The sequence below is a fragment of the Monodelphis domestica genome, chromosome 5 (genome assembly GCF_027887165.1).
Source record: "Monodelphis domestica isolate mMonDom1 chromosome 5, mMonDom1.pri, whole genome shotgun sequence".
NCBI classification, from domain to species: Eukaryota; Metazoa; Chordata; class Mammalia; order Didelphimorphia; family Didelphidae; genus Monodelphis; species Monodelphis domestica.
In genome coordinates, this window is record NC_077231.1 from 306,874,301 (window position 1) to 306,899,056 (window position 24,756).

Sequence of the window (24,756 nt, forward strand, 5' to 3'; positions counted from 1 at the left end):
GAGGAGAGGAGAGGAGAGGAGAGGAGAGGAGAGGAGAGGAGAGGAGAGGAGAGGAGAGGAGAGGAGAGGAGAGGAGAGGAGAGGAGAGGAGAGGAGAGGAGAGGAGAGGAGAGGAGAGGAGAGGAGAGGAGAGGAGAGGAGAGGAGAGGAGAGGAGAGGAGAGGAGAGGAGAGGAGAGGAGAGGAGAGGAGAGGAGAGGAGAGGAGAGGAGAGGAGAGGAGAGGAGAGGAGAGGAGAGGAGAGGAGAGGAGAGGAGAGGAGAGGAGAGGAGAGGAGAGGAGAGGAGAGGAGAGGAGAGGAGAGGAGAGGAGAGGAGAGGAGAGGAGAGGAGAGGAGAGGAGAGGAGAGGAGAGGAGAGGAGAGGAGAGGAGAGGAGAGGAGAGGAGAGGAGAGGAGAGGAGAGGAGAGGAGAGGAGAGGAGAGGAGAGGAGAGGAGAGGAGAGGAGAGGAGAGGAGAGGAGAGGAGAGGAGAGGAGAGGAGAGGAGAGGAGAGGAGAGGAGAGGAGAGGAGAGGAGAGGAGAGGAGAGGAGAGGAGAGGAGAGGAGAGGAGAGGAGAGGAGAGGAGAGGAGAGGAGAGGAGAGGAGAGGAGAGGAGAGGAGAGGAGAGGAGAGGAGAGGAGAGGAGAGGAGAGGAGAGGAGAGGAGAGGAGAGGAGAGGAGAGGAGAGGAGAGGAGAGGAGAGGAGAGGAGAGGAGAGGAGAGGAGAGGAGAGGAGAGGAGAGGAGAGGAGAGGAGAGGAGAGGAGAGGAGAGGAGAGGAGAGGAGAGGAGAGGAGAGGAGAGGAGAGGAGAGGAGAGGAGAGGAGAGGAGAGGAGAGGAGAGGAGAGGAGAGGAGAGGAGAGGAGAGGAGAGGAGAGGAGAGGAGAGGAGAGGAGAGGAGAGGAGAGGAGAGGAGAGGAGAGGAGAGGAGAGGAGAGGAGAGGAGAGGAGAGGAGAGGAGAGGAGAGGAGAGGAGAGGAGAGGAGAGGAGAGGAGAGGAGAGGAGAGGAGAGGAGAGGAGAGGAGAGGAGAGGAGAGGAGAGGAGAGGAGAGGAGAGGAGAGGAGAGGAGAGGAGAGGAGAGGAGAGGAGAGGAGAGGAAACCCGAGCTCTTACTTTGCCAAGCTCTGGCCCCAGCTTTGTCAGCTGTGTTGGCCTGCCTTTTATTGATTTTTTATTTTATTTTAATTTAATTCAATTTTAATTTAATCATTTTTATTTGAATGCTGCCTTCATTCATCTGGTTGTTGGTAGTGTAGAAGGGATTCTTTTGCGAGAGTACACATTCACTAAGGCAGAGGTTCTTAACCTTTTGTGTCTCGTGGACCCCTCTGGCATCCTGGAGAAGCCTGTGGACCTCACAGCAGACTCATTTTTTTGGTGGTTCAATTTAATTATTTTTTATGGTTCAAGTCATGTTTTCAAAAAATGAAAGGGAATGCCTCATTTCAGAGGCTAGTGAAAATAAGGATGCCATTTTTGTCCCCTAAGGAGTCTGTGAATCCCAAGATAAAAAAGAAACCCCTGCTTTTAAGCTTATCCATTCTATCCATGAGAGTGAGCCCAGCACAGGGATACTGTAAGGGAGTATCTGGGTTCAATATTGCCTGATATTAGTCATATGGAAATGGGCAAGTCACTCATTGTTTCTGAGCCTTGGTCTACTCATCTGTTAAATGAGGATATTAATAACTTGTAATACCCTTCCTTACAAGATTGTTGTGAGGCTCAAATGAGATAATGAGGGGAAAGTACTTTGCAAACATCATATATAAAAATGTCTATTATTGTTGTTGTTGCTGTGGTGAATCATTTACTTTTCTTTTGAAACTTACTCACTCTCTTAAAATCAAGGGGTTCCAAGGCAGAAAAGCTTTCGTAAAAGCGAGGCACCTGGGATGAAGTTCCTGGTCCAGGGTCCCACAGCTAGGAAGGAAATGTCTGAGGCCAGATTTAAGTCCAAGACCCTTCTGCCTCTGCCTCTGGGCCTGGCTCTCGATCCACCCTGAATCATTTACTTTTAAGCCACGAGAAACCCCAAATGCATGTAGAACAGAGATGGATGGCCGCCATTTTCCAAGGGCCAGAAGAGACTCCTCAATAAGGTCATTGCAGTGGGATGGATTTTTCAAACCCAACAGCCCTCAGAGACCATCTACAAAGAGGAAGAGTCACTGGGACCTGGATGGGTGCTGTTGAGAGGTGCAGCTCCCCTGGGAGATCACTGGCCCTCAAAGAACCAAAGCAAGAAAAGCTCTTGGGGTAAGAAAGGGAGATGAAGGTGGGGGTGGCAGAGAGAGTCTTTCCAAAGGGCTGTTTGCTACAGATGATTTCTTGGAATATAAATGGAGCAGCTGGGACTGGAAATGAGAATGCTTACAGAAACATGACAGCCAAAGCTTAGAAAGCTGTTTCCCTTGTCAGTTTAAAATGACAACCAAAAACAGGGGCAGCTCTCACGTCTAAACAATCACCGAAAGATTTGACTCTAAAAATGAATCATTCTTAACTCTTCATTGCACAGCCTGGACTGGACTTCTCCCCAGAGCCATTCAGAGCCTCTGATCTAGGAGGGCACAGGTTAAAACTCTCCTCCTTTCAGGCCAAGCCACATACTCAAAGGCCATGCAGATTCAGGCATCCACACAGACAGCGCCCACGGGAGATGGGCTGCCCCATAGAGCTCTGGGTCTGAGCTGCCAGCATCTGGCTCCGAGAGCCAGAAAGTGTTCCTTGAGGGCAGGCAATATTTTGATTTTATCTTTGTATCCTCAGAGTCTGGGCCTAGCAGGAAGAAGGTGCTAAGAAGGTGTCCAGAGGGTGGGAAGTTCCTTCAAGAACTCAAAAGCTGCATCTCCTGGATGCACCATCCCTGCAAATGTCAGAAGAGGGGAAGCTCGTCCCTGGGGGAGTGACCAGAGTCCCAGCTGGGGCAGGTGATAAAGATCCCACACCCAAGGTGGCTGTGGGGTCAGTAGTCTAGGAAAGTCCTTGTCCCACTCAGCCAGGGGCTCTGCAGAGAGCAGGGTGTTCCAATGGTTTTTTTTCCATATTCCATTTTCCCCTGAGAAAATGTACCTTTCAGGATGAAGAGCCCATTTTCAGGATGACTGCAGGCCCATTCTCCTGGTTTTCCACCATAAAGTCCAGCACTCATCAGGTGAGTACCGTCCCATCCCTTTCTTGGGCCTCTTCCCTAAAGAGAGTTAAGTTGTGTCCCCGGATGTATTCCAGCAGAATCCGTCCTCTCCCCTCAATGGTGCGAAGCAAAGGTCTCAGGCCCTGCTGCCCACCCTGGCTCTCCCAGAACTCTGGGTCCATCCTCAGTGATTTCAGCAGCAAGTTCTGTAAGCATCCAGAAGCGAGCACATTCACCGCCGACTCAGGAAATCTGCAGGAAGTGACCCCAGTGCCCAGAAGAGAAAGGAGGCAAAAAAGAGTTTCAGGGACTGTGGACATCTCAAGAACTCACATTCATGTTTTAAGGCTTATAAAGCATTGTCACCCAAATATGCTGGGAAGTGGGTGCTGATGGACCTATGGGAAAACTTGGGCTCTGAGTGGTCAGTTGACTTGCCCAGGGTCACAGAACTAGTAAGTGCAATAGAGGGTGATAGATAGATGTGGATAGGTAGATGGAGATATAGATGGAGAGATAGATAGATAGATAGATAGATAGATGTGGATAGGTAGATGGAGATATAGATGGAGAAATAGATAGATAGATGTGGATAGGTAGATGGAGAGATAGATAGATAGATAGATAGATAGATAGATAGATAGATAGATGTGGATAGGGAGAGAGAGAGAGAGAGAGAGAGAGAGAGATGAATGGATGCATGGATGGATGCATGGATGGATGGATGATAGATTGGTAGATAGATTGATAGATAGATAGATAGATGAAGAGAGAGATGGATAGATGGATGAATGGATAGATAGACATATAGAGTATTTATTTAATGTTTAATGAAAGCCTAGCACTGTACTAATGACTATACACAAATGTAAGTAACCAAGGCAGTCCCTACCTCCAAGAGACTTATGAGACATTGTAGGGATATAATGGAGAGAGTATTGGGTTTAGAATTGAGGTCCTGGTTTCAAATCTTGACTCCGTCAATTCTTTACCAATATGAACTTGGGAAAGTCACGAAATCATAGAATCTTAGATCTCAGATATCATCTAGTCTAACCCATACCTAAAAACAAAAACCAAAAAAACAAAAACCCATAGATACATCATCTAGCCTTTTCTTGAAAATCTCCGGGGGGGGGGAAGAAAACTATTTTCTCCCAATGGTTCCAATTCCACTTTTGTTAGCTCAAATCATTAAGAGGGCTCCCATCAAATCCAAATGCTTGCTCTGCAGTTTCTATTTGTTATTCCTAATTTGGCCCAAGAGAGCGGTTCTAGCACCCCATTCCACATGACAACCCTTCAGATACTAAAAGTCAGCTCTTATGTTTCCTCTTGGGCCTTTTCTTCTATAGGGCAAACATGCCCTGGTCCTTTATCTGATCATGGCATGAGCTCAGGAGCTTCCACCATGCCAAACTCATTCCTCTGGATGCTCTCCAGATTATCAATGTCCTTCCTAAAATGGCACCCATGATGAAATACAACCCTTTAGATGGCTTCCTCTCTCTTGGCCTCAGTCTCCCTACCTACAAAATGAAGGGGTTGGACTTTTCCATCTCAGAAGTCCCTTCTAGGTCTAAATCTCATGCTCCTAGTACCTAGAACATATCCAAACAAGACCTGGGCAGCAAGCCTTTCTCTCCAGGAGTATCTACTGGACATTTGACTACACTGCTCACTAAGTTAAGGACTTTTCTGGATCACTTCTTAAAGGACAGAAGGTATCTATGGTTCCTTCCAGTTCTAAATCCTCTGATCTAAGGGATTACAAACCGGTTTTTCCAGTGGAGTACAAATGGAGACATCAGGAGACTTTAAGGAGGGTTCATACTCTAGTGGCCAGTGAAAGAGAAAATCGGAAACAATGTCATTTGGTTGAAAGGGCCAGATTTCTGTGTCTGTTGGGGGAGGCCCCCATTTACTCACGCAGGCCATCGCTAATATCTTTTCCAACTCTTAAGCCAGAGAGAACATGGCAGCCCAGGCAAACTAGCCTTCAAGTAAGTCCTTAGAATGACAGAATGTCAGCACTGAAATGGAGCAAGCCCAACCCCGGCCCAACAGGAATCCCTGCCATGACACCCAACAAGGGACCACCCAAACTCTTCCTGTAAGCTCCTTGAGGGCAGGGACTGTCTTTCTTCTGCTCATACTTGCTCCCAGCACTTCACACTATGCTGGTGCGTAGTGTGAGCTCAGTAAATTCTTGTTTCTCTCCTTCCTTCCTCTGCTTGGCTGTCTCTAGGAAGGAATCATTCACCACCTCCCAAGACATCCTCCCAAGCCACTTCCACCACGGCATTCATGGTCAGTAAGTTTTTCCTGGCATCAAACAGAAATTGGCCTTTATGTAATTTCTGTCCATTGCCCTGATTATGTCCTGTGGGACAAACAAAACACGTCTAATCTTTTCTACATGCTTCCTGCAGCAACACCCCTGAACTTACCCATCAATGCCCTCCAGCAGCCTGAAATTCAGCTTGGATTCTGGGTGCGAGGGTTTGCCAGCATTATCGATGTATACCAGGCGAGACGGGTCACTCTCCCGGACCTCAGGGAGAAGTGGAAGGATTACAAGGGCAACGACAATGACAACCCACATTTATAGAGCACAAGAAAGCTTGCAAAGCATTTTACAGACATACTCTCCTTTGCTCCTTATGAAAGCCTCTCTTGATCGTCATAACCAGTAGGGGCAGCTGGGTAGTACAGTGGATGGAGTGTCGGGCCTGAAGTCAGGAAGACTTATCTTCCTGGGTTCAAATCTGGCCTCGGATACTTCCTAGCTGCATGCCTTGGGCAAGTAAGTCACTTAACTCCCTTTGCCTACCCATCGTCCTTCTGTCTAAGAGACAGAAAGGAAGGGGTTGAAAAAGAATAATTATCAATGAGTTCTTGTCTTCATCATACTAGCTAGTATTTATGTAGCACTTAACACAAGTTACCTCATTTGATTCTCGGAACAACTCTGGGAGGTTAGTGCTGTTTTTATCCCCATTTTGCAGATGAGGAAACTGAGGTGAATCTAAATGTCTTGACCAGAATCGTACAATAAGTAAGTATCTGCTGGGGGATTGGAACTCAGGTCTTTCCAAATTCCAAATACAGCCTTCTATCTTTTTTTTAACCCTTGCCTTCCATCTTAGAATTGATATTTTTCCAAGAATTGGTACTGGTTCCAAGGTGGAAGAACAGGAAGTGTAGGCTACTGGGGTCAAGTAACTTGCCCAGGGTAGCAGGAGGTGGCAGGTCTCTACCACGGTCATCCTTTTACATAGGGGCTGAAGTCCTCCTAACAGAGACTCGATGGCCCCTCGTGTGCTTCCCTGACATCCTCTGCTCTGATATCCTGTCTTCTAAGCCAGCTGCAGAAGGGATGAGGCTGAGCGGACAGGAGAAACCTACCAGTATATGGACGAGCAGCAGCTCGCCTGGATTTCGGCATTTCTCTCGGAGTCTTTCTTCCAGACACGGGTCTGATGGCTCGGGTTGAAAACCACAGCAGTAGCGATCCAGGCGGTCGTGGACCTGGAGGAGAGGGCACCGTCCTTTGAAGCCCAGCCTCCACGGAGTCTGGGAAGCAGCTGCTCTAGGTTTCAGCACTGTCTAGTGGGCATCCACACCTGGACATTCCTCCCGTCCCAGGTCTTCCCTGCCCCACTGAGGACACCTTTGGGAATTGGGTTCATAGCTTTCTCCTTGCAATGGCATCCCCTCATTTTATGGCCCAGGACCCTTTGGGTAAGCTGAAAATGGTGCATAATTTGCAATCCCCATTTGTAACAAGTATTTCATATAAATCTATAGACCGAGGCACTTTACGACCTTCCTCGGGCTCATCAGAGCTCCCAGCATCCCCACGTCTAAACTTTGGGGCCATCATTAATAACTAAATGGCATTCATGAGCCAAAGATCTGCCCTGATGCAGAATTGACTGGTCACCAGTGAGGATTCTGGGTACAGACTGATGCTGAAGCGTTTGGCACAAAACAATATAATAATGACTCACACGACTGCTTCTCAGAGCAAGAGTGAGTGTGATTGGGAGAACTGCTGGGAGACTTTCCACTCCTCCGGGAAATGGCGCAGATTCTGTGCGTAATTAAAACATTTTGTTTTCTGTATTTTTCTGTCCCTCTTTTTGATGGCCAGTCACATATTGCTGAATTCATGTGTTGAATTCCCGTAATTTGAGATCCTACCATACGTGATCATTTTATGACATTACAATACTGACTATAATATATCTTTGTTCATCTTTGCCTTGCTTAAATCCAATTCATTTTATTTATTTTTATTTTTAAATTTTTATTTAATTGATTAATTAAGAAAATTTTTCCATGGTTACAAGACTTTCCCTCCCCTTCCCTCACCCCCTTCCCATAGCCGATGCACAATTCCACTGGGTTTTACATGTGTCATTGATCAAGATCCATTTCCATATTATTAACATTTGCACTAGGGTGATTGCTTAGAGTCAGCATCCCCAATCATATCCTCATCAACCCATGTGATCAAGTGGTTGTTTTTCTTCTGTGTTTCCGCTCCCACAGTTCTTCCTCTAGTTAAATCCAATTCATGCACAAGTTGAGACATGGCGCTATGATGGCACTGGTCTTCTTCAAAGACAAAGGACAAACCACTGCCACAATTATTTTATTACATTATCATTCCATACTATCTCTCTACATTGCGGGGAGGGGGGTGACGATTACTCAGAAGAGACCGGCCTAAACATTTCCATACAAAATTAAGCGGGGGAGAAGCATCTATTGTCTAGACTGTGACAAGCTGGAGCTAATCACTTCACATCCCAGCCCACAACATCCTCCTCTGCAAAATGAAGGAGGAAGATATGGACCGTATGGTCTCCATCTTCTTTTCTGGCCCTGACAATGCAAAGTCTACCCTTCTCCAGGCCAGTCCTTTAGACATTTGCTCCTACACGCCACCCTTAAATCTGCTCTTCTCAAAATATAAACTTTCTGCCTGATCACCCTTTGCTCCTTGATTCCTCAAGCAGAATGGCCTCAAGGTCCTTCCTCAGCTTGGCCACATTCCTCTGGGCACTCAAACTGACCACAGTATTCCAAATGTGGTCTGACCAGGTGAGGGAATGGAGGCACTGCCACCTTCTTCACCCTAGACACTCGATGGACCAAGACAATACATATAATTTATCACCTTCTAGCCCAATAGCCCTGAAGAGACCAGTATTGGGGTCAGCAAAGTGGCTCAGTGGTTTAAGATCCAGGCTGAGAGATGAGAGATCTGGGGTTCAAATCTAGCCTCAGACACTTTCTTTTTTTTTTTTTTTTTTTTTTTTTTTAAATATATTTTATTTGATCATTTCCAAGCATTATTCGTTAAAGACATAGATCATTTTCTTTTCCTCCCCCCCACCCCCCATAGCCGACGCGTAAGTCCACTGGGCATTAGATGTTTTCTTGATTTGAACCCATTGCTTTGTTGATAGTATTTGCATTAGAGTGTTCATTTAAAGTCTATCCTCTGTCATGTCCCCTCAACCTCTGTATTCAGGCAGTTGCTTTTTCTCGGTGTTTCCACTCCCATAGTTTATCCTTTGCTTATGAATGGTGTTTTTTTTTTTCTCCTGGATCCCTGAAAGTTGTTCAGGGACATTACACCGCCCCTAATGGAGAAGTCCATTACGTTCGATTATACCACAGTGTATTAGTCTCTGTGTACAATGTTCTCCTGGTTCTGCTCCTCTCGCTCTGCATCACTTCCTGGAGGTTGTTCCCTCAGACACTTTCTAGCTGTGTGACCCTGGGCAAGTCACTTAACCCCCATTACACACCCCTTACTGCTCCTCTGCCTTGGAACTAATACCCAGTATTGATTCTAAGACTGAATGTAAGGTTTCAAAAAGAGAAAAAAGAGTTCAGCATCACCTCCACACCTCAAAGAAGTGGGGCAATTAGGGAAAATGTCCTTTCCTGCAGCCCAAAAAATAAACACTGCTTTGAATGCTCAGTCAGTAGAAATCATCAGCAAGTCATGCACTGGCTCTCTGCATTACTCCTTATTTCATTTCTAAGACTCTCTGTAAGCAGGAGGATAATGAATGTATTTCCTGTGGGCAGATCCTGATGTTCTCTTTGCCTGGTGGCATGGGGAGAAAACAGCAAGGTTTGGACAGCTGGGAAAGGGGCAGAAAGCAGGGATTTGAACTTGGCTGGAGTTTATGCAAATACAAGAGGATGAAACTTTGGAAAATTCTCTGCAAGCCCAAGAAATCTAGACGGTGCCTCCCCCCAGAGAGGTGAGCCCTGGCAGGCCTTCTCTCTTCAAAGTGGAACCTTTCCAAGTTTTCCCCAGGAAGCAAGTGGCAAGCATGATTCATCACCAATAGATAAACAGTGAAGACCCAGAAGGCCCCTCCCCAGGACACAGCATGTCTGCAGGCCAGCCAAGACTCCACTGCCTCTGGCGAGAGATGAAATCCTGCTCCTCCTGGCAGCCACCATTCTCCTTTAGGTTCTGGGAACAAAGATGCCACCATGACACCACCACCATTGGGTGTGTTTGTGGTTCCGCCATCTTATTCTTTGCCTTTCTTTGGTGGAAGCCTTAGATGCCTGGTCCAGGACAAATGCCCATTGCATCCTTCATCAAATATAGGATTTCTCTATTGCCCTGAAAAGTAGCAAGCTCAATGCCCTATCTGTCTTCTAGATTTCATCTCCTGTCCTCCGTCACCCTTCCTTTTTTCCTCCATCCCTCCTCCTTTCTTTCTCTTTCTATTATTCTTGTTATTTTTGTTTGTTTCTCTTCATTCTCCCCCTTTCTTTTCGCTCCTTCTCTCTTTTCCTTTTTCCTTTCTTCCTCTCTTTTCTTCTTCATTTTCTTCTTGTTTTTATTTCTGTTTCTCTTCATTCTCTCGGTCCTTTCTCTTCTCCTTTCTTTCTCTCCCTCTTTTCTTTCTCTTTTATTCTTGCTATCTTCACAACTCTCTCTCCTTTGTCTCTCTCTTGCTTTTCTCTGCCTTCTTTTCCTCTGCCTTTTCTCTTTCTCTCTCTCTCCCTCCCTCCCTCTTCCCCCACCCAACACTTTGCCAATATTTTTATGCTCTCTACTAGGATTTGCAGATATGGACCACATATTTATAAGGGAGGAAGAGATGTCTTGCAAGTGGAAAGCAACATATCACTCTTTGAAAGGCAGATTTCCTTCAGAAATCTGAGCATACCAGAAAAGCAACTGGTTTGAAGCAGTCACCCAGTGGCTTATTCTGCTCTGCTCTCTAGTTCTTTCTTTGCCCTGCCTTCCTCCACCTTTCCTGTGAAATGAGTTCTATTTTAGCAGTACATTGGAGCTGCCAAAAAGGACTCAGTCCAACTTTTTTCCTAATGATTTATTTTCCAGTTTAGTATCCACCCCTTTCAGGTTGTTTGAGTTTCCATTTTCTCTCTCTTTTTTAAAACTCATACCTTCTGTTTAGAGTAGATTTGCTAAGTATTAGTTCCAAAGGAACTTCTGTTCTAGAATCAATACTGTGAAATGATTCTAAGACAGAAGAGCAGAAAGGCCTAAGCAATGGGGACTAAGTAATTTGACCAGGGTCACACTGCCAGGAAATGTCTGAGTCCAGATCTGAACCCAGGTCCTCCCATCCCTAGGCCTGGCTCTCAATTCACTGAGCCACCTAGCTGCCCCAAGTTTCTACTTTCTTGGAGGAAGAATTATTGAGAGAAGAATTGCACTGTGCAAATGGGATGAGTATACCATCAATCTGAGCCTCAGTTTCCTTAATTTTATAATATGGAAGTTGGACCTTTTGAGTTCCACATTCTATGACTTATGAGAGTTAGGTAAAGATCTAGAGCAACTAAGAGAGAGGAGCTACCATGGGATGCTTTTCATCCTTTTCTCTTCTATCCTCCTTCAACCCTGGACTGCCCAGACTCCATCTCCCAGGCAGGAAGAACAGCATGGCCATGTGTAGCAGTTGGATGAAGTGGAAGTCACCAACCACAATCCTTCTAATAAGATAGAGGACCATTAGGTCTTCCCATCTGTCCTCCTAACTTAACACTGAGATCTGCCCTACTTAGGCAGCTTCAGGAACCCTGAGCCACTGGTATCTCTGTCCATACCTACGTCTATGTCAATGTCAATGTCAATGTCAATGCCTATGCCCATGTCTTTTTCTGTCTATATCCATATCTATATCTATGTCCATGTCCATGTCTTTGTCTATGTCTATGACTATGTCTATGTACGTGATTTTCTGTGCTATCTCCCAAAATACAAGTATGAGTTCATTGAGAACAGACTATCTTGCGTTTCTTATTACATCCCCAGTGCTTGGCACACAGTAATAACTAAATAAACGTTTTTTCATTCCTTAACCATGAACAGTCACTTCATGTTTTTAGGTCTCAGTTTCCTCCACTGGAGAATAAATAAATAAATAAATGAGGATGGTTCTTTAAGATTATGCTCATTTCCAGTTCCTAAGAGGTCTTGATTTTATAAGGTACTACAGCCAGGCAAAGAACCACAGGGCTTTGTAGAACATAATAATAGCATTTAGAAAGTACTTTAAGGTCTACAAAATGTTTTATAGCTATTTTTTCATTTAATCCTCACAGCACTGGGATGTAGTGCTATCATTATCCTCATTTTTATAGCTGAGAAAACTGAGGCATATAGTGTTTAAGTGACTTGTTCAGGGTCACACAGGGAGGAGATAGTGCTATTATTGTCCTCATTGTACAGATGAAGAAACTGAGTGGCTAAGTGACTTATTCAGGGTCACAGAGCTAGGAAGGGTCTGAGACAGTATTTGAACTCAGGTCTTCCTGACTCCAGGGCTGGCACTCTATCCACTGAACCACTTAGCTGCCTAAACTACACTGGCTAGAGATCTGCCTAATGTAAGAATCAGAGTCAGGTGCAGAGGTAAGACTCAGGTGAAGCAGGGGATTATAAAGTCCTAAATGTAGAGGCAAAAGAGCCCTTCAAAGACCTACTGAGTGGGTCATTCCCTTACGTGGGCCTCTAAGTGTGGTAGGGAAAGTGTGTTGGATTTAGAGACCTGGGATCATAGCTAGAACATCAAAAGAAACTTTAGAGACCTTCTTGTCTGTCATTTTACATTTGAGGAAACTGAGGCCTCGAGAGAAAAGATGTGATTTAACTGAGGTCATACATGTAAGTGCCAGAGGCAGGATTTCAGCCCTGGACCTTGCCACTGCTCAGAGGAACTTGGTTCAAATACCAAGTAATTCTTACTATTTGGATGACTTTGGGCAAGTCAAGTCTTAAGTCACTTCTTAAGTCACTTCTTAAGCCTCAGTTTCCAATCTGTAAAATGAAGGAGATGGACCAAATGACTGCTGTGGCTTTTCTCTGGCCATCCTCCATGCCTGGAAGGCTCTTCCTCCTCATCTCTACTCCCTGACTTCCTTAAGTCCAAGCTCCATCTCCCCTTCTACCAGAAGCCTTTCCTCATCCCCCTCCATTCTAGTGCCTTCCCTCTGTTGATGTAGCCACAATTTCTCCTGTCTCTGTTCTGTTCCTTTGTCGTTGTTTGTTTGCTCTTCTCCTTAGACTGAACTCCTGGAGGACCAGGACTGGGGTCGTTTGTCAGCTTGTTTATTTTTGCCTTTCTCAGTCACCCCAGAGCCTAGCACTGTGTCTGGCACACAGTAAGCTCCTTATTTTTGTTTGTTACTGACTGATCCCCAAATTCCAATTCTATTAGTCCAACTCAATTCAGTTCCACAAGCATTTGTTAAGCGCTGCCCACATGCCATCCCTTCCACGCTAGATGCTGGGGATGCAAAACCTCGATGAACCCTGCCCTCGAGGAGCTCGTATCCTCCTGGGAGAGGTAAGGAGGTAAGAGAGACACAGAATGGCAAAGGTGGGGACCACAAAGGAACTGGAAGGGCTAAGGGAGAAAAGCATTCCCTTGCAGGAATCAGGAAAGACGCCACCCAGGTTCCCATCCCATAGTAGGACTCTTTCCTCTCTTCCTGGAGTTGTGCTAGAAGTTCCGCCCAAGGCAAACTTTGCCCTCATCCCTGATGCAGAGCCTCAGAGCCCTTGCTAGGAAGGCAGATATTCCCAGTTCTCCCCCTTCCCCGGCTCTTCCCTCCCTGGCCCACTCCCTAGCAGGGAGTCCCCTGTGTTCTCAGCACACTGTGCCCTTCCACTCTTCCAGAGGTTGTTTTTGGCCATGGACAGAGGGAGAGGGAGAATCTTGGGACAGCAGGGAGTATGGGAGGGAGCCAAGAACTCTCCACCTCTTGTCCTTTCCCAGTGAAAGGCACCAGCAGAGGGCTGACCCTAAAGAGCTGGTGGTCTTCCTGGAAGAATCCTGACCCAGCCATTGGCACCTGAAGGAGGCTAGACTAAGGGAGAAAGAGCTACCCTGGCCCTGAGTCTCAGTGGGCCGATCATCCCTTTTAGATTCTCCCTTACTTAGCCTGCCCCAAGGAGGCTGCTTAAAAAAGAGAAAGCAGTACTATGTAGTGGAAATTTCAATCAACATTTATTAGGCTCCTACTATATGCCAGGCATTGTGCAAACCACTGAATATAAAATCAGAGGATCTATCCCCCTTCTGTCCCTTACTAGCTAAATAACCTTGGATAAGTCACTTAATCACGTTTAGCCTTATTTTTCCCCATTTGTAAAACAGAACTGATAACACCTACTTCATGGGGCTGCTGAGCGCAAATGAGAAAGCAAACTACAGTCTAAATATCAGCTGTTTAAATTTATAAGATCAGAAATTTGGGGCTAGAAGAGTCCTTAGAGATTGCTTAGCTTAACCTCTTTATTTTTACATTTAAGGAAACTGAGGCACAAAGAAGCTGATTTGCCCACAGCCAGATGAATGGCAGAGCTGGGATTCCCACATGGGTCCTATGAGTCCATGATCTCAAAACTGTGGAAGCAAAAGTGTGTGTGTGTGTGTGTGTGTGTGTGTGTGTGTGTGTGTGTGTGTGTGCATGCCCATGTGCACGACTGAGGTTGTACTCTGCCTTGGGGAGTTAGGAAAAGGCATTAAGAAGAGCTGAATTTTTTTTTTCCTCTTTGCTCTTGGATATTAAGACAATTAAGCATGTATACAATTACACTTTTATGTACACAAACTGCTCTCCCAAGGATGGATGGTGGAAGGAGATGGGAAAACTCCCAGGAGGCAAATGGAAAACTATGAGCTATGGCTCCCATGCACTAGAAACAGCTAAATCCTTCTGACTTCTCTTAGGATGCTACAGCAGGAAAGATGGACCCAGCTAAGGCTCTATCCAGTGTCAAGTTCTCCTTCTCTTGATTGGTCAGTCCCACAGAGCCCTGGAGGACTAGACCCAAGGGCTCCCCTTGGAGAATTTCATTTCTTTTCTTTTTCTTTCTTTGGGCATTTCCCAGACTCTGGGCCCACCAGTTTCTCCTGCTGCTCCTAATAAAGATTAATGATAACCCTCTGTCCCAGGCTATAATGAGAACTGTTAATAGAGCACTGTTTGTATTCTGGGTAGTTTCTCCCAATGCCTGTCCTTGCTGTCCCTGGCTGGGTAAAGATGCCCATATCTGGATCTCCTTTTCTTGACAAGCTCCAATAATAAATCATTTATCTCAGCAGGCAATAATCTCCCCAGCAACAGGCTATGCTTTTCTAGGCAGAAGATTGAGCATCTTTCATCTGAACAAGGAAGAACAAAGGAAACAAATCCTATTTAGAAAAGGCTGAACAAGAACCAAACAGGCAGGTTGCCCAAAAGATTGGGGTTTTCTAATTCTGAACAGAGGCATCCCAAGTCTCCAGAGGCGCTCTCCTTTCTTCACAGCTAAGATGACCAACTCCATCCCTGGCCAACCAGGCATGAAACTGGCTCCATCTCCAATTTAAATACTTTCTTCTATCCAGGGTGCCTCTCCTAATACCCTCTAATAACCGAGAGGGGTCCCTGCAGATGCCCTCTCCCTTTTCTTATACTTTCAGGGCCAACCTGACAAAATATCATAACTTGGATATATGGTTCCATGAGAGTATGCATGGAGTAGTGGGCAGCTGGCCTCAGTCCCAGGAGGACCTGGGTTCTAATCCTGCCTCTGATACTTATTGGTGTGTGTCTGAGCGAGTCACCTCAACTCTCTTTGATGCCATGAGTGGTAGAGAACATGCTGGACGACACTGGCATAGGGATCTATATCCATATCTATATCTATAGGGATGGAGTCCCAGGGTCAGTACCTATCCCTGCACACAGAGAGCCCTGGACAGTCTTCAGAGTCTCACCCACCCTCTCATCTGACCTTCAGAACAATCATGTGAGGGAAGCCCAGTGGATATCATCAGCTTCATTGGACAGAAGAGGAGACGGAGACTCATGGATCTGCCAAAGTCACACAGTCAGTTGTGGAGCTCCACACCACGACTCCATGGAGTTAGCTGACCCAATTGCCAGACTGGGATCTCTAAAATAATATAACGATGGCATAATGGATAGAATGTTGGACTCACGTCCAGAACCTCCTTTAGTTCAAATCCTCTCTGACATTAGTCACGTAATACCTCTAGGTCTCAGTCTACTCATCCCCTATAATGGGTTAATAATATCGTACCCACATTTGGACATTGCTGTGAGACTCAGATGAAATCCTGCGTATTGCCCAGCTTGCAAACTTTGCATTGCTAGAAGGATGTCAGCTACAATTTCTTTCTCAAGCGGTTTCTAATCCAAATGAGAATAAGGGAGAAGGGCGAGCTCTGAGGCATGCTTCTAAGGGAAGAGTTCTCCTTAAAATAGTGAGCAAAACCTCAAGCATCAGGCCCTGGCCCAAGACCAAGTTACAGCCTGGAAAGTCACCCAATAAGGCCAACTCCTCATTTGCCAAATTGGATGTGCCATCGTGCTGTCTCCTCTTCCATGGGGATTAGACCATGGCGGTGAGATGATAGAGAATGAGGATGATGCTCATTGTTTCCTAAAGATGCTGCTCGACGTGTGGGTTTCCTGGCCTGGTACCAAATCACGGTATCTCAGACTTGGATGGGCAGCTAAGGGATGCAGGGATAGAGCGCCGGACTTGCAGTCAAGAACACCTCTGCTCCGTCCTTCCTGACTCAGGCACCTACTCGCGGTAGAAATCCCGCTCTGAGCCTTGGTCTCCTCTCGGCCCCAAGGTCCCTTCCAGCCTTAATCGGGGAGCCTAGGATCCCCCCAGAGTTCACTCTAGTCCAAGGACTCTCAACATGATGTCTGGGAACTCGGAACAATCTATACCTTTTCCAGATGATGGGTTGGCTTTGCAATTTTATGTATTTAAGTCGTGATTCTGAGAAGGTGACGGTTGGCCTCTCCAGATTGCCGAAGGGTTCCATGACATCCTCTGGCACCCCACAAAGAGGATGAAAACCACCTGACGTACACTAACCTGTCCCTTTACTAAAAATCCCTGAGAGTAAAGCATTCGATGGAAAGTGGTCATCGAGATCCTACCTAAAGACCTCAAGGGAAGCAGCCCTTCCCACCCTAATGAGTTGTTAACTAATTGTTGGGAAGTTTCCCCTTATATTCTGCTTAAATCTGACTCTCAGCAATGCCCACCTCCACAGCTTTGTAGTTGGGCAATCTGGAGCCAAGGAGAACAAGCTAAATATCTATGAGAGGACAGCCTTTTAAGTACTTGAAGACAGCTACCCCCTCCCATCCCGGTCCCCTTCCCTAACCCCTGCCCAATTTTCTTTTCATCAGTCTAAAGATCCCACTTCACAACTCTAGAGCTGGAAGGAACCTCAGAGGCCGTGGGGTCCAGCCCTCTCCTTTAGGAGATGAGGAAACAAAAGCTCACTGGGATGGTGACTTGCCCAAGGCCACTCAGTCACTAAGGACAAGAGCCCTTTGACTTCAGAGCAGGGGAAGCCTTTCTTCTTCAGCCCATCCTCCGATGGCTCGGTTTCCAGTTCTCTTACCATCCTGGCCGCCATCTTGTGGAGGTATTCCAGCTCATCCAGGGCTTTCTTTAGTCTTCCACAGTCTGTCTCCCATCTACCCTTTCAGTATTTCAAATCTTTTCTCTCCCTAAAAACTCTTCCCGAGAGCCCTTCTACATTCCCCCGTCCTTCTTCAAGCTGGCACAGCTGGAATGCACTCCCTCCTTGCCGCCATCCCTCTTGGAATCCCTGCCTTTGGCCAAGTCCCGGTTCAGGTGCCGCCTCCTAGAAATATCCTCCCTGATTCTCCGAGTCTTTCATACTTCTTCAGATTCACTTTGGTTGTGGTTCCATCCTGTCCTATTCTTTGTGGCTCCCTTTGGGGTTTTCTTGGTGAAGATACTAGAGTGATTCGCCATTTCCTTCTCCAGCTCATTTTACAAATGAGAAAACTGAGGCCAACAAGGTGAAGTGACTGGCCCAGGGTCACCCAGCTAGTCCGGGTCTGGGGCCAGATTTGAACTCAAGTCTTTTTGACTCCAGGCTCCATCACCTCGCTGCCTCACATTCACTTATCTGAGTATCTATTGAATCCCTCCCAGGATACAGGATACCCTCAAACTCTCAAGGCTCGAAACTGCAATTGGCTTTAGGGCCCCCCTGTCCAAGCGGGGAGGCAGGGCCTGTTCGCTTTTTACCTTGCTATCTTCAGTGCGGACCACAGAAGGCAAGCCTGCCATAAGTGCCTCCTGAGGAAGTTCCGCGACCATCGCTGGACGTGCGCAGGGTCCCCGGCTAAGGGCTCGACTTACCGGCTCAATATGGCGACTCCAGTTGGGTGCCCCTTTGATTCCTCTACCACAGAGGCCAGCCTAGCTGGCAGGCGTCTGAGATCCGGCTGAGGGAGGGGGGCTGCTGCCCGGAGCCCAGCCAAGATCCGGCCCCAAGAGAGCCAAGAGAGTCCCTGAAGCCCTTCGGGGCCTGCGGAGATGCACCGGCCTCACCGACGCCCTGCCAAGTCCTCTCCGGAAAGCTGAGCCCGGGCCAGCCTGGTCCCTGGTTTTCGAGGAAGGTTCCAGCCGTCCAATGCAAGGTCGAGAGAGAACCAGGAAAGAGGTGGCAGGCGCCCAGGACGGCCGGCAGAGTCCCGGCACACGCTCAGCTTCCAGAGCTGCTCCTTCTGTAAACAGACCGGCCTCTGGGCGTAGGAAGAGGCGCTGCAGCCAGGGGGACACTGCGGGGCTTGTTCCCACACGGAGCTACAGGGAGAAATTTCACCTACGACCGGCCCTGGGGCGAGGAGCCTGGGAAGAGGAAGCCCTCCCAGGCCACTGGCGGCAGCCCTCCGTGGGCGTCCGTCCTGTCCCCCCCCATGGAAAAGCTGCTCCCCAGCGTGGCCTCCCCACTGGGCTGAGCCCCTCGAGGGCAGGGAGGCTCGTCTGTGCTTGACACCATGCCGGAGGCGGAGGCGCAGGGGCGCTCCACAAATGCCCCTCCCTCTCCCAGGACTCCCAGCTAAGACTGGTCACTCCCTCCTAACAGAGCCCCTCCTCCAACGGGCCGAGCAAGGGCAGCCCCGGCCAGGGAAGAGAGGAAGCCGGGCTGCCGAGTCCCAGAAGCAGGCAGGCTGGGCCTGAAGGCTGGCTAGGGCTCCCCAATCCGCCGGCCTGGAGCCGGGGCAGCCCCAGAACAGAGCGGATTCACTCCTTCCAGCAGGAATTGGGCTGGGCCGCGATGGGGCAGCCACCGGGGAATGGGCCCAAGGGCCAGGGCGGCCATTCCCGGCGCTGTCTGCTTCCTTGCTGCCTCCTCCCACTCGCCGCCCTGATGGTTCTTTTTTTAAAGCTCCCATCTTCCATTTGGCCATGGGGCCAAGTGACCTGTCCAGGGGCACCCGGCTAGGAGGGGTCTGAGGGCGGATCAGAACCCAGGACCTCCCCCCTGTGGGCTCTCAATCCCCTGGGCCACCCCTCTGCCCCCACTACAGGGTTCTCGAGTGCTGGAGGAATGGCTCCCGGCCAGCCCCTCGAGGGCTGCTCCTTCTTTCTGCTCCACCACCCTCCCACCTACCTGCAGGAGGAAGTCAAAGAGGGCGAGCCGGGCCCACTCGGTGTGGTGGACGCCCAGGCAGGGGGCCTGGCCCAGCAGAGCCCCGGAGCCGGCCACGCCACAGCGGAGCCCCAGCAGGCTCCGGTACTGCAGCCATCCCAGGGCGAAGGAGTTCTGGTCGTTGTCGCCGTCGTCCAGGTGCCGGACGTCGGGGGCCCACCACACCGCGGGCCGGGGCTCCCCCCGGGTGTAGCGGTAGGGCAGCAGCGGGCTGCGGAAGCGCCGAGCCACGGCGGGCAAGCTGCGCTCCAGCCCCAGCACGCGGTCCAGGTGGAAGGCGAGCACCTCGCTGAGGTCCTCCGGCCGCTTGATGAGCCCGCAGAGCCCCTCGGCGCACAGCTGGCCCAGCTCCCGCGCAGGAGCGCCCCGGAGGCTCTCCGGAGAGAGGGCCACGCGGAGGACCTGCCCGTGGCCCGGCACCCGCGCTCTGCCGGCCACCTCGCCGTGGGCCAGCAGCCTCATCTTCCTCACGTCGTCCTCCGTGAACCACGGCGGCGTGTCCTCCGCTTCCAGGCGGCCCCCCTTCCCGGGCATCGTGTCACACCAGACGGAGCCCCGGAGCTCTTCCGCAGAGACTGGCCACGAGCCAGCGGCCGGGCCCCGGGCAGGGCGTGGTGCTGGCCCCTCCCCCCCGGGTCGCCAGGCCCCTCTCTCAGCCCCGGCCGCCTGAACATCTGGATGAGGCCGGGTGGGCCGGCCCTGCCCCGGGCCAAAGCCCTGGCGGAGGGGAGGGATGGCAGCTTTCCCTGCCGTCTGGGGGAGGCCGCCTTGCAGATGGGCCCCAGGAGAGAAGGCTTTGATGGGCAGCTCCCGGAAGGGGTGCCCGTGCCAGGCGTCTCTGAGGGCCGCGGGGCCCCGGGCACCCTTCCTCCGCCCAGGAATGTTCCTGGCCATGCCCAGGTCACTGGTGGCCCCGGCGTCTCCCGGGGCTGCAGCATCCCTCCGGGCCTGGCCCTGGGATCTGCCGGGCTTGCCTCGAGGCCGCCGGCTGGGGCCGCCTCTGCTTCCGAGGCCTCCATCCTCCTTGCAGACCAAGCTGGAGGTCTTCAGGGAGGCCCGTCCTGCCCAGGGCCCCCCGCTCGCCATCTTTGGGCCCTGCGGCTTGTCCAGAGGAATGGCCTCCCTCACCCGGAGGGGTCGGCCGGCCCATGGAGGAGCCTCCACGGAAGGCCCAGAGCCCAGGGCTGGGAGGCCGGGGGAGAAGCTGGTCAGGGCTGCCATGGACAAGGCCAGGAGGCAGCAAAAGCCAGTGACGGGTCGCCTTTTCCCACGCAGCCTTCTCCAGAGCCAGGAAGCCTAATGAAGCAAAAAATATTGTATTGGTCATTGGGAAATCGTTCCTGAAGTAAAACCTAAAAAGCCAAAGCCTTCCCTTCTGTCTGAGGAGGGGTTCCAAGGCAGAAGAGCAGTAAGGGCTGGGCGGTGCGGGTGAAGTGACTGGCCCAGGGTCACCCAGCTAGGAAGTGTCTGAGGCCAGACTGGAACCCAGTTCTTTTCCATTCTCAGCCTGATGCACTGTGCTACTCGCTGCCCCTAATAAAAACATTTTTTAAAAAAAGTTCAGGGTAGCTGATCGACTCAGAAGATAGAGAGCCAGGCCTGGAAGTTCTGGGTTCAAATGTCCTCACCTCCCAGAACCCTCATCCTTCCTCAAAACCACCTCAGTGAAATAATAAATTATTATTTTACCCTCCTTAAGTGTTTGTTGAATTAAATCTCTGAATAGGGATCTTCCGCTGGCATAGCTAGGCATGCTTTGTCTGGTCTTGGGGAGCAACTACATGGGAGCATGGATGGAGAAATGGGAAGACCCTATGCGAGTGATTTCATCATGATTTGCCTCAGTTTCCTCATCTGTAAAATGGGGATAAAATGCCTCTAACTCTGAGAGCTAGAGATTTATTTGTAAAGCTCTCTGCCAGCCTCAAAGTGCCCCGTAAACATTAGCTCTCCTTATGGTTCATTCTCTGGGATTACAATTACTTCTGAAAACAAAGATGGCGCTCTGGGTCACTGCCCCTTCCCCAAGCCAAGTCTCCAGTCTTCAGTTCCAGCCTCCTTCCCTCCCCCCAGTCTCACTGACACCTACACTCTGTGGTTGCGGAAGCATCACGGGTCCCTCCCTCCCTCCCTACCCAGGACATCCCCAGAGCCCTAGGAGAGGCCCCTCAGGGCCCTTTGTGGCTTGTGGAGAAGCAGCACATTCTCCTTCCTCCGCTAGTCAAACCACAAGTCAGAGCAGATGGAAAATGAAGCTGAAAGAAGCCTTTGTGGGCATTTCCCTGAGAAATCCATCCTGTGCCCGCCTGGGCTCCCATCTCTGCCCAGCCCCTTCCCAGCCCTCTGCACACCCACGACCGGCAAAGAGAGGCAGAGAAGGGGCTCCTCGGCTCTCAGTTTCCCCAACTGTAAAAGAGAGACAGCGATGCCGAGTTCCTCCTCCGAGTAGCCTCTCGTCATTCCTTTCCTCTCCATCCCCCCAGTGGAAAGCAATCTCTCCTCCAAATTCCCCGGAGGGAGTATTGGGTTTGGCTCTTTGTCCTGCTCTGTCCTACACCGTTGTAGACGCCTCTCTGTGAGCATCTTCCCATAAGTTTCTAAAAGGCGAGTTACCCGTCCTCATGGAGCCGCCGAGGGTGCAAAGGCAGCCACAGAGCAGACCAAAACACCTGAATACAAAATCCTATCAGAAAAGGGCCGCTGAGGTTGTAGGGTGTGATATTTGAGGGCAAGGTTGGGGGCAGGGGGAGTCGTTGTTGCTCAGAGATGAGGGAAGGCTTCCTGGAGGAGGCAAAATGTCCAGGAGGCTTTAAGGGAGGCAGAAGGTGCTAGACCAGGAACTAGAAGGACCTTAGAAGACAGCCATTCAACCCCCTTTATTTTACAGGTGAGGAAACTGAGGCTCAGAGCGATGAAGAGACTTCATCATAGAAGCCTTAGGTCTAAAGCTCGAAGGGATCTCAAAGGCCATCCAGTATAACCCCCATTGCTTTAAAGAGAGGAAGCTGAGGCTAAGAGGGATTGATCACCTACACTCAATTAGGAAGCGTGGGAGGGGATTTGAACTCAGGTGTCTGACTTCAGGATCTGTGCTCTTTCCAGGGTGCCACAAAGCCTCCAAGATCGCAGGGGGCAATCCTAAGCCTGATTCGTGAAGAGAAAGTCGTCAAGGTGATGGCAGGCAAAGAAGATGCTCCCTGGGTCTCTCTCAGCCAGCAGCAATGCCGGAGAGATCTCCATGGTGACTCTGCTGCCCAGCAGCCTCTATCACGCTCGCACACAGACCATTAAACAAAACAAGCCCTCTCTATTAAGGAGAAGCCTACTCAGTCATTGAGCCCTGCAAAGCCATAAATATACCGAGCCCAGAGAAGAACCAGCCTGTCCGGTCTCCCGGCCATCTGATCCCTCCTGTTTGTCATTACTGAGCTGAATAAGTAGCTGGGAGAGTCAGAAAACAGAAGAGAGTAAGAAAGCCCCATTCAGTATTCTCTCTGTCTCCCTCTCTCTGTCTCTCTCCCTCTCTCCCTCTCTGTCTCTCTGTCTCTCTGTCTCTCTCCCTCTCTCCCTCTCTGTTTCTCTCTGTCTCTCTCTCCCTCCCTCCCTCTCTCCCTCTCTGTCTCTCTCTCTCTCCCTCCCTCCCTCTCTCTCTCTCCCTCCCTCCCTCTCTCTCTCTCTCCCTCTCTCCCTCTCTGTCTCTCTGTCTCTGTCTCTCTCACCTCTCCTCTATTTCTCTCCTTTTTCTCTTTCTCTCGATCTCTCCCTCCCTGTCTCTCTCCCCCTTCTCTCTCTCTCCCTTCCTCTCCTCCCTCCTCCCATCTGTCTCTGAGTGTGTCTCTCTCCCTCTTTCTCTCTTCTTCTCTCTCCCTCTTTCTCTCTTCTCCTTCTCTCTCTCTCCCTCTTTCTCTCTTCTCCTCTCTTTCTCTCCCTTCCTCTACCCCCTCCTCCCATCTCTCTCTCTCCCTCTTTCCCTCTCTCTCTCCCTCCCTCCCTCTCTCTCTCCCTCCCTCCCTCCCTCTCTCTCTCTGTCTCTGTCTCTCTCACCTCTCCTCTATTTCTCTCTCCTTTTTCTCTTTCTCTCGATCTCTCCCTCCCTCCCTCTCTTCTCCCTGTCTCTCTCCCCCTTCTCTCTCTCTCCCTTCTTCTCTTCCCTCCTCCCATCTGTCTCTGAGTGTGTCTCTCTCCCTCTTTCTCTCTTCTCCTTCTCTCTCCCTCTTTCTCTCTTCTCCTCTCTTTCTCTCCCTTCCTCTACCCCCCTCCTCCTGTCTGTCTGTCTGTCTCTATTTCTGTCTCTCTGTCTCTCAGAGATCCAAATCACCATGTGTTGGCATTGGAAGGGGCCTGGGGCCCTTGGCCATTCCTTCTGCCATCTCCCTGGGGCACTCAAGGTCTTTGAGGTCCTCTCTCACCCTCAGTGAAATCCGAAGAAGGAAAGCTCGTTGGTGAGGGGGCCCCAAGCCTGGAGCTGAGCTTTCTCCCTGGTCCCCTCCCCGAGTGACCGCGCTCCAGCCAATCTATTAGCAAACATTTCCTGAGCAGCTACTCTGGGGCTACGGAGACCAAGATGAAGTCTTCCCTCCCTCCAGCAGACAACACAAGCACACATATGTGCGCACATGTGTGTTTTGAGGCAGCTCTGTGTAAATCTGCTAATGCAGCTGTGACTGGAAGTCTTTGGGAGCGTCCTGGGGCCAAGGAGAGTTAAGTGACTGGCCCAGGGCCACCCAGACAGCCCGTGCCAGAGGCCCGCACCCCCGAGGATGGCCCCCTCTCCTTCAGGCCCCTTTTTACGAGTTCTGGGCTCCTCGGCTGCCTTTCTTCGAGGCCGGGAGGACTGTCCAGAGAAAGGGGCCATCTGGCTGGAGACGAGGAGCCCCAGCAGCCAAGGTCCACGTGGCTGAGCATGCCAGGCAGTGAGTGGGGTGGCCCTCCCCAGCACTGGCACTCGGATGCCACTGCACAGAGGCGGCAGAGGATGCCAGGAATTCCTCTCTTCCCCAGAAGGCCTCCGTTCTTGGAGGCAGCCCAGCTCAGCCCGGTCCCAGCTTCTTCCCCCAGAAACACCAGGAACCCCCACTCACCCAGGACTGCTTTACGGCCCTCTGAAGCCTCCTGAGCCCAGGGCAGACCAAGCCAAGCATCCAGGAAGAAGTCATGGCTAGGGGAGGAAAAGAAAGGCCAAGAAGGTCCTGGGAGCCCCTCTCTGTACAGGTGGGGAAACTGAGGTCCGGAGAGCTAATAAACCCATGAAACAAGTCCTCGTGGGTTCCAGGGAGCCTCTAGTGGCCCAAGGCTCTCCGGGGTCCTAGGACAAGGCTTTCCCAGGACTATTCGCTCCCATTTCTCTCAAGGCGGGCAGCAGTGTGCTATGTTGGAGAGAGAACTGGGCGCTCAGCGCCGGACACTGTAGAGCAGCCCTGGACAAGGTGCCCTCCTTCCGCCCCAGAAACTCTCTGGGTCTGTGAGCTGCAGAGAAGCCCCAGAGAGCTTCCTCACCAGGGAATCCCTCCTAGCAGTGAAAGCCAAGTCCAGTCCTCTCCTGAGTCTTATACATGGACAGGGGGTTTCCTCTAATAGACTGCAAGCTCCCTGCGGACAGCCTGC

The 24,756-nt window shown here is 50.2% G+C and overlaps 1 protein-coding gene across 1 annotated transcript in view; it reads right to left on the minus strand.

Moving 5' to 3' along the window:
* Positions 1-1,038: 1,038 nt before the first annotated feature.
* The window catches only part of GASK1A (golgi associated kinase 1A), a 60,293-nt gene continuing 36,575 nt past the window's right edge, over positions 1,039-24,756 (minus strand). The window contains exons 2-5 of the mRNA XM_007505244.3: positions 19,114-20,448; positions 6,527-6,649; positions 5,569-5,672; positions 1,039-3,370 (exon numbers count right to left, since the gene is read on the minus strand). Of these exons, the coding sequence (XP_007505306.2) occupies positions 3,136-3,370; positions 5,569-5,672; positions 6,527-6,649; positions 19,114-20,448 (1,797 nt within the window). The 3' untranslated portion in view covers positions 1,039-3,135. The remainder of the gene's footprint in view (positions 3,371-5,568; positions 5,673-6,526; positions 6,650-19,113; positions 20,449-24,756) is intronic.